Source organism: Misgurnus anguillicaudatus, chromosome 14, assembly GCF_027580225.2.
Source record: "Misgurnus anguillicaudatus chromosome 14, ASM2758022v2, whole genome shotgun sequence".
NCBI lineage: Eukaryota > Metazoa > Chordata > Actinopteri > Cypriniformes > Cobitidae > Misgurnus > Misgurnus anguillicaudatus.
In genome coordinates, this window is record NC_073350.2 from 8,728,011 (window position 1) to 8,737,892 (window position 9,882).

The window sequence follows — 9,882 nt, forward strand, 5'->3', positions numbered from 1 at the left end:
CCTTCATGAACACACAAATAGGTCGCAAAATTAATAATAATAATAATAATAAATGTTCAATTTACAATATGTAGAAAGCTTAAACATTTTAAAAAGATAACTTATACATTTAATATCTTCCTCACCTTTTGTGGAATTAAATGAATAACGTCACATTTCCCTTCAAGTTTCGGTGAGCAGCAGAAAACTCCAGTAAGATGCCTTTGTCAAACAATTCAGTCAGCAATGGTTCATGTTTTCCACAGGACAATTCAACACAGGGCGTCGCAATTGAGCACACAATTAATTTACAGCGGAGAATAGTTTTACATTACCAATTTATTCGAATACTTTGTGGATATAATTAACACAAAACTAAATAAACCGAAAAAGACCGCAGTAAAATCACATTTATCTTTAAAACACAAACCAAGCGAGCGAGCGAGCAGAAATTGTCATAATAGATACATACATATCTATGAAAGTTAGTGATAAGAGAACCCACCCATTCAGAGGAACAGTACGATTGGTCAGTTTTTCTGTCACTCAAAATGAGTTACAGCTGGACCACCAATCGCAGGCCGTTTCTGAATCCGAAGGGTGCAGACTGCGGAGGTCACATGCAGACTGCATATGCCATTAAGCCTGGTTTGTTTAAGTTAACTAAGTATTACATTCGCAAGTCATACGCATATTACAACAATTTACGATTAACTAAGAATAAAAGTCAACTTGTTAATATTCTGAAATAAGACAGTCTTGATGACGAATGCATCCTAGATATGCGACCTCCTAAGGTCCTAAAGCTGAAGTTATGTCCAAACCCAGTTCATATTAATCCTTATTGTAATTAATATTTACAAATTACAAACAAATATACAAAGAAACACTCCTTATAGACTTATAAGACCAAAGATTGCCCGTTAAATTCACCCAAAATGAATTTTATCCACAGTTTAAACACTACATTGACGTCACAGCCAGCTGTGATTTTCAGCAAGACTGGCCGAGGTGAGGCGCCGTTGTCCGGTATATATAAGCACGGAGCACCCGCTGATTATCTGGAGCTCCCATCGCCAAAAACTCTACAGAAATGTTTGAATAGGCGATATCTTTATGAACCTACTGCAGATTTTTGTTTAAAAAGCATACATTCTCGACTGAAATGCTTTCAAAACTTTGAATTTTGGCACAATAACAGAAATATTTCCTAAATCTGTCTGCTCGTCGCTCACGAACTGCATATCAACCTGAAATGGTTTTTAATTTAAAACAGCTGATTTGTATTACATTGGATTTATTCAGTATTCGCTACATTTGCAGATACACAATAAGAATAGCTAATCCTTCACAAAAACAATAAGTTGTTTTTATTCCAGTCATTTTTAAAGAATTTGAACACAAAAAAATGACCAAACTACATGAAATTAATTTTATTAAATAAAGTTTACATATTCAATTTCATCAAATCTATAAGCCTGCAGAATGACTTTTTACAGTGTACTCTAAAAAATGAGTCCATTCACAGCATTTTCTTTGGTTGTGTGTATGAATAATCCCTTGCTATTTATTATATGTGCAAAACAAAAAATTTATATTTATATGAAAAATGTATTTCAACACCCTTCAGTAAAAAAAGATTAACTTTTGAATGCGACATGCTAAAGAGATCATTCTTTTTGGGGGGGTTTACTGTCTGCTGCTGCTAACAACCAGAACTGTCTGCAGTCTGCTAGAACCAGAGTTATACACTATCAAAGACAGTGTTTACAACATAAAAAAGACAATTTGGGGTTTTATCATATGAAAAACAACATAAATAACAATATTTGTCACAAACAGCAGCTTTTTATGTAACTTCAAAGGGGTTTTCTGCAAAATGATATAAAGATATTGCATTTATTCCACTGTATGTGGTTATGGGAGCACATCAAATGTTTTTTGGCAGAAATTGTACACCATAAGCGTATTATTCCTCCCATCAGTTGGAGTAAAATAACTTTTGCATTTATTATGATAGAGAAAAAATTGATTTTTCCTCTGTAAGCTGGCAATTGCTGGAATCAAACAAAACTGTCTGCAGGTTTCGTTACCATTCAGGGCCAGAGTTATACACTTTTAAATACAGACTTTGGAAAAAAAAAAACATCAAAAAGTGCCTATTTATTTTTGTGTTTATTAGAGCAGTGGTTCCCAAACTTTTTCAGCGTGCGGCCCCCCCTTGTGTACAGTGCATTTTTTGCGGCCCCCGAAAGAAAATTTATGACAAAAACAGTTTTAAAATGTAATATTTTAATTAAACAAAACATATAAAATTATACCTAGTAGTGCTGTTGGTTAGTTGGCTTATTATTTTTTAGGTTTAATTACACAGAATTGATGATAAATGAATGTATTTTATAAAATGTCATAAAACTGGGGCCCCCCTGGCACCATCTCGCGGCCCCCAGTTTGAAAACCACTGTATTAGAGGACTGACGACACATGCAACCATGTTGAGCACTTTTAACAGTGTTTTATGTAATTTCAAAGGGTTTCCTGTAAAATGATACCACACTTTTGTATGTGCACCTCTGCTTGTGGGTATGGGAAGCTTTTGAAATTGGGTAGGCCAAATTCAGGCGGAAATCCCCAAAATAGCCTCAGAGTGTAAGAGGCTAAACAACAAAAAACAGTCATATTCACATTCAGATATAAACTATCTTTTAACATCACAGAGTTTCACTGTTGATCCTCCATAGACCGCAAACCCAGGATATAGAGGTTGAGTGAATGTGGTGTTGACTCTGTGTATGAGCTTCATTGTGTCAGAGACTCTGTAGAAGGACAGAGATCCTGCACTGTGATCCACATACACTCCTATTATACAGGAACTCAAATCTACAGGAATATCTGTGCGTTTGTTGTTGTGATAGAATGAACACCTGGATGAACAGCAGTACAAACTCCAGCACTGATCATTATATATAAACCCACATTCACCAACCTGACCCTTCCTGCTGATGCTCTTATATGACACTGATATACACACACTAGAAAAAATACCAGCACTGAACTCAATCTCCCAGTAACAGCGTCCACACACACTCTCTCTACACAACACCTGACACACATTATCAAATCTGTCTGGATGATCAGGATACTGCTGGACTATATCAGTCCGTGAAACTCTTCGGTTTTTCTCAGATAGATGGAGTTTTTTATTCATTGTGTTTGTATCCAGAGTCAGCTGACAGAAATCTGATGGAGATAAAAACACAAAATAATTTACTGTAAATAAAGCTGTCAGTTTCTGTGTGTGTGTGTGTGTGTGTGTGTGTGTGTGTGTGTGTGTGTGTGTGTGTGTGTGTGTGTGTGTGTGTGTGTGTGTGTGTGTGTGTGTGTGTGTGTGTGTGTGTGTGGCGTGTGCGTGTGCGTTTTGTCTTACATTGTAGAAACTCCTGTCTGGTTTTTGGTTCATTAGTGGGTGTTATCTTGATGGATGTAACTAAAGATATAAAAAGAAATAATGGCTGCAATTGTCATTTTAAAAGTAAGCCTACAGTACATATATCCATCATATTTTTTTTAGATTTTTTTTTATATTACAAGAATTTTCTTACCTTTATAAGATATCTTATCAATCTCTTTGTAGAAATCCTGAAGTTTTTCTTTCAGTATAGATATAGACTTTCTCACATCATCAAAAGAGAGTTGAGAAGAGAAAGTGATGTTGGGTTCGTCAATACATCCAAGAGAGACAGAGAGAGACGGAAAACTCTACAGAAACAATGAGAAAAGATTGTTTATTGTGTTTACTGTTCATTTATGTTGGAGACTTAGATGTGTTTGTGTTATATATTATTTTTGGGAGGTTACCATCACAAGGCTTTTTATGATGCATTTATTAAGTTGGCCCAATGAAACATTATTTGATTATTGTTATACAGATCAAGATTACAGTTTTTTTATTGCTAAAACACTATAACCAGGTTTTTAAACTAAAATTTCAAAACCATAACGCCATTTTTCAAGAATCACGTTCATTTTGCTGAACTATGAACACTACTCCCCTGCTTTAACACATGAGACAGCTTTAGTTAACTGTTACTTCAAAACTCAACACATAAATGCCTACATTTCTCAGTGCTTACACAATCTGGTCATATGGAAAGCACTAGAATTCAATACTGTTCACTCAAGTCAGCACAGCTTAGGCTCAATTAGCAAACAATTACCAAGGTGGAAACACTAAAAGTCAAAAATGAACACACATCAATCAGATCCTTCAATAGATAGATAAAAGGTCCCGAATCAGTTCACTGAGCTTTGAAACGATGGATCCACAGAGAAATGAAGGAACAGGTCAAGGAGAAAGAGGAGGAGGAGGAGGAGAGAGAAGAGGAGGGAAAGAAGGAGGATATGGTGAAGGAGGAGGAGGCAGAAGAGGATGGAAAGGAGGAGGACATGGTAAAGGAGGAGGAAGAGGAAATGGTGAAGGAGGAGGGAGAAGACTTGGTAAAGGAGGAGGAAGAGGAGGAGGATATGGTAAAGGATGAGGAAGAGGAGGTGGACGTGGTGAAGGAGTAGGGAGAGTAGAAGGACGTGGTGAAGGAGAAGGGAGAAGACTTGGTAAAGGAGGAGGAAGAGGACGTGGTGAAGGAAGAGGGAGAGGAGGAGGGAAAGGAGGACGACATGGTAAAGGAGGAGGAAGAGGACATGGTAAAGGAGGAGGAAGAGGACATGGTAAAGGAGGAGGAAGAGGAAATGGTGAAGGAGGAGGGAGAAGACTTGGTAAAGGAGGAGGAAGAGGAGGAGGATATGGTAAAGGATGAGGAAGAGGAGGTGGACGTGGTGAAGGAGTAGGGAGAGTAGAAGGATGTGGTGAAGGAGGAGGGAGAAGACTTGGTAAAGGAGGAGGAAGATGAGGAGGACGTGGTGAAGGAGGAGGGAGAGGAGGAGGACATGGTGAAGGAGGAGGAAGAGGAGGAGGAGGACATGGCGAAGGAGGAGGAGGGAGACGAAGGGCAAGGTGAAAAGCAGTCTCAGATGAAATTTGGGCCACTCTGACCATGTCCTTGTCCATGGTATGAATATGAGGGAGGCTGAGCAACGAGTAAAGCCTAATTTCAGTCGCTTCACCGTTGCCTCCATCTTCAGAGCCTTCAGGGAGGAAAACTGGTAGATGTACTTACAGTAAGACTGCTCTGTACAGTAACTTTAGTGTGTATACACTGTTGGACTATGCTACTAGAACAAAGAAATGCATCAAATGGCCGTCCATACAGATCAACACATCAGCAGATGAACGCCAGGGGTGGACCACGCAAGAGGATTTTACCCTCGCTGTTTGGTTAGGACCAATATAGACCGTGATGTGGACGAGATTCTCTGGCCTGACCCAGAACAAAGACGGGATGTTGAGGTGGAATCATTTAAAAAAAAATGTTTTCCAGTTGTGCTGTGTAGCACATGAATGAAAAAATGTGCTAATGCATACATTGATTGTGTCTTCTGTGGTCATGTGAAAAGGTTTTTGAGGGGGAGAACCACAAGCAACTTACCAGTTTTGAATATGAAGAGTTTCATTGCAAAACGAGATAACTCCGTTTTTAACATTTTTGTCAAAACATGTTTATTATGTTATCATGTTATTACAGTTTTTCTCGGTTGCTTAAACACATTTCTTGAAACTATGCCTCATATTCTCAAAACAGTAAACACAATATCATAACACCTCACACAATATTCCAAACATCATATTTTCAGGTTAAAATGAAGCTCTACACTCAAAACAATTCACTCCTACTGAAAAACCAACATTTTCCTTCAGACAACACACACAAGCTTTCAAAAACACACAAACTTCAACTTAGTATTATACACTGGTGCAATAAATTCAAAACAATATATCCAAAACTAGTAAGTTGCTTGTGGTTCTCCCCCTCAAAAACCTTTTCACGTGACCACAAAAGACACAATCAATGTATGCATTAGCACATTTTTATTCATTCATGTGCTACACAGCACAACTGTAAAAAAAATAAAATATTCCGCCTCAACATCTCGTCTTTGTTCTGGGTCAGGCCAGAGAATCTCGTCCACATCACAGGCTATATTGGCCCTAGCCAAACAGGGAGGGTAAAATCCTCTTGCATGATCCACCCCTGGCATTCATCTACTGATATGTCTATCTGTATGGAAGTCATACTATGGACAAGGACATGGTCAGCTAGAGTGACTTGAATTTCATCTTAGACTGCTTGTCACCTTGCCCTTCATCTCCCTCCTCCTCTTTGACCACGTCCTCCTCCTCTTCTTCCTCCCCCTTTATCATGTCCTCTCCCTTCTCCTTACCACGTCCTCCTCCTCTTCCTATTCCTTCACCAATTCCTCTTCCTCCTCCTTCTCCATGTTCTCCTCCATTCCCTCCTCTTGTGCCTCCTCCTCTGCCTCCTCCTCTGCCTCCTCCTCCTCCTCCTCCTTCTCCTCGACCTATTCCTTCATTTCTCTGTGGATCCATTGTTTCAAAGCTCAGTGAACTGATTCAGGCCCTTTTATCTATCTGTTGAAGGATCTGATTGATGTGTGTTCAATTTTGACTCTTAGTGTTTCCAACTAGGTAATTGTTTGCTAATTGAGCCTTAGCTGTGCTGACTTGAGTGAACAGTATTAAATGCTAGTGCTTTCCATATGACCACATGGTGTAAGCACTGAGAAATGTAGGGATTTTTGTGTAGAGTTTTGAAGTAAAAGTTAACCAAATTTGACTCATGTGTTAAAGCAGGGGAATAGTGTTTATAGTTCAGCAAAATGATTGTGCTTCTTGAAAATGAAGTTATGGTTTTGAAATTTTAGTTCAAAAGCCTGGTTATAGTGTTTTATCAATTGAGAAAAACTGTATTTTGTTTTATGGTGCTACTTAGCTGTATTTTTTAAGTTATTAAGGATTAAATCAAAACAAACCAACTGCAGTGGAATTGATTTTAGTTGAAATGCACAACCAAAAAAAACGAAATTTCTGAAAAATAAAAAAACGGAGTTATCTCGTTTTGCAACAAAACTCGACATATACTGTTTTGATTTTATTGCACCAGTGTGTACTATGTTGTCGTGTGTGTGTTTTTGAAAGCTTGTGTGTGTTGTCTGAGGGAAAAGTTTGTTTTTTCTTTAAGAGTGAATGGTTTTGAGTGTAGAGCTTCATTTTGAGTATTGGGTGAGATGTTATGATATTGTGTTTACTGTTTTGAGAATATGATGCATTGTTTCAAGAAATATGTTTAAGCAACTGAGAAAAACTGTAATTTAGTTTTCTAAAATTAAAGTTAATAAAATTTTCTATAATTAAATTAAGTTCACAATTAAGTAAACAAACAGGTGCCCAAATTCAGAATTTTAACAGTATCATTTTTAAATCACTTTGTAAGGTCTCAAACTATAAAGATTCAGTTAAGTGAAAGGAAATTATTGGGAAATGACTCTTCTTCTCCTTGTTTATCAGTGGTTGTGTTACCTTTAGGAAATGGATGTGATCATCTGTGTGTGAAAGTTTCTCCAGCTCAGCATCTCTCCTCCTCAGATCATCAATCTCCCGCTTCAGTTGCTCCAGTCGTTCTTCAGCTCGACTCACTGCAGTCTTTTCCTGATCTCTGATCAGCTGTATCACCTCAGAGCGTCTTCTCTCAATGGAGCGGATCAGTTGAGTAAAGATCCTCTCACTGTCCTCCACTGCTGTCTGTGCAGAGCGCTGTTATCACAAACACGCGCGCGCACACACACACACACATAACAATCAGATCTTACATCACACAGTGAGCTTCAGTCAGATTGAAACTTCTCCAGCACTCAAACATCTCATGAAAACTCACCTTATGAGACTTAATAACATCTCTCAGATCCTTAAGCTCCTTTTCTATCTGCTTCATTCTCTGGTGGTATTTTCTCTTTGTATCACCTAAAACCCTCTTTTTGTGAAAATAAAAGAATGACCGAAAATATCAAGTAACAATCTATATCATTAAGATACATTTTTAATTCAGGGTTTATATTACAAAATATTTTACAGTGTACCCTATTTTTATGAATTATGACTCCTAATAGTATAAGAGGATCATGAATGTTAATTATTTGACATTAACAGTTTTTCATTAATATATACAGAAAGTCTATGTTGTGAGTTCATACCTGTTTCTCAGTTCTCTCTGCTGCAGCTGATACGGTGTCATGATTTTTGTGTTTATCCATCATACACAGATAACACACACAACGCTGATCAGTGCGACAATAAATCTCCATCAGTCTACCATGTTGAGAGCAGATGATCTCCTGAAGTCGTCCAGTGACGTCTATCAAGTTGTGTCTCTTTCCTTTGAAGAGATTCTCATGTTGTTGGAGGTGATGTTGACAGTAAGAGTTCAGACACATCAGACAGGACTTGACAGCTTTGCGTTTGATTTCAGTACAGACGTCACACGGCACATCTCCAGCAGAACACTGAGCAGAAACATCAGCTTGTACTTTAGTCTTCAGTTTCTCCACCATTTCAGCCAGTATGGTGTTTTTACTCAGAGTCAGTCTTGTAGTGAAGGTCTGTCTGCATTGAGGACAGCTGTAGTCTTTCTTCTGATACTTCTGATTCCAGTAGTTTGTAATACATCTCATACAGTAACTGTGTCCACAGGGAATGGTCACTGGACAATTCAATAGATCCAGACACACTGGACAGATTAACTGATCCTGAGCCCACGAAATACTGGCTTCTGCCATTTTACTGCACGTGGAGACGAACAGTGAGGGAAGTTCAACTGCTCAGATACAACTCAAGTTTCGTTTTCTCTGACTTATGTGTCTAAGCAGTGTGTGAGAAGGGAAGTGGCTTTTCTGTTATCACCATGTGAATATTGTGCAGCATTCAGATTTGAATGTTTAAGTCTTTAATAACATTAGGATTAACATTGCACTTTTGTACTATTTCGCCATTTTACAATTTTTTGCACATTTCATAACTGCACCATTTACTGTTTCTGAATAAAAGATCTGGTTCTTTCTGTTGATTTTCTTGTAGAAGTTTTTCATTGTGTTGCCTGCAGGAAACATACAACTTTAGTTAGGGTGTAATGATGCTGTTTGAGCATAAATAGGATCTACAGTATTACAAAGCTCAAAGTCCACTTTAAAGGGAGACATCACTCTTTCTTTCTCTTTAAGGGCCTGTTTACACGAGAACGCTCGAGTGTGAATACGTACAAATATTTTATTGGATGTGCCTTTAGTTTACACGGTGACTGCGTTTTTGGGGCTTAAAAACGCAAATAAGTGAAACCACCCTCGTTAAAAAATAATCTACACTCGCAATCTGCTCACGGTGGCTCTCATAGCATATGCGTTTACGTTACAGGCATGCGCCCAGGGCCTGAAGTTAACTTTTTTGACCACCAGCCACTGTGGCAGCCACTGACCACAATCCACCTGCCACAGAGACTTATTACCAGCCAGTTTTTTTTTTTTTTGCCTGAATAGTGAATGATAACACTGTCTTTATTGTATGAATTAAATATAATTTTTTTCAGAGCTACAAAAGTGAATTTGTCTTTGTCTTCGTTTGTTTGATTAACATTAATGACACAGACTTAATAAGTTAATTGAGGTTACTGTCTCTTAAAGACCAGGACAGACTGGTTTTTGACTTTCTATACATACACTTAAAGCTCCACTGTGTAGGATCTACTCCCATCTAGCGGTGAAAGTCTATATGACAACCAACTGAATATTACTTTCTAGCCCCCTCCCCCCCCCCTCCCCCATTTGGAACGCGTTTTAACTCGTACGATGGACCGGCCGTGTCATGCCAAGGTTAACATGGCTTCCAGTAGCTACAAAGCAAAAGCAATGAAAAAAATGAACAATTTGCAATGTCCTTTGCCT

General features: G+C 38.2%; 1 protein-coding gene across 1 annotated transcript; it reads right to left on the reverse strand.

Annotated features, from left to right (window-relative positions):
- Nucleotides 1-1,450: 1,450 nt before the first annotated feature.
- LOC129427719 (E3 ubiquitin/ISG15 ligase TRIM25-like) lies at nucleotides 1,451-9,447 on the reverse strand. Its single transcript, XM_055184424.2, has 6 exons — nucleotides 8,143-9,447; nucleotides 7,827-7,922; nucleotides 7,472-7,705; nucleotides 3,582-3,738; nucleotides 3,407-3,466; nucleotides 1,451-3,219 (listed from the first exon to the last, which is right to left on the reverse strand). The coding sequence occupies exons 1-6, from the start codon at nucleotides 8,722-8,724 to the stop codon at nucleotides 2,678-2,680; spliced, it is 1,671 nt and encodes a 556-aa protein (XP_055040399.2). The 5' UTR covers nucleotides 8,725-9,447; the 3' UTR covers nucleotides 1,451-2,677.
- Between the last annotated feature and the right edge of the window lie 435 nt (nucleotides 9,448-9,882).

Coding starts and splice junctions, on each gene's coding strand:
- LOC129427719 (XM_055184424.2), bottom strand. CDS start 8,724: ATGGCAGAAGCCAGTATTTCGTGGGCTCAGGATCAGTTAATCTGTCCA. Junction 3,739..7,471: donor ATCACATCCATTTCCTAAAG/GTAACACAACCA, acceptor TTGTTTCTGTAG/AGTTTTCCGTCTCTCTCTGT. Junction 3,220..3,406: donor CAGACAGGAGTTTCTACAAT/GTAAGACAAAAC, acceptor TATCTCCATCAG/ATTTCTGTCAGCTGACTCTG.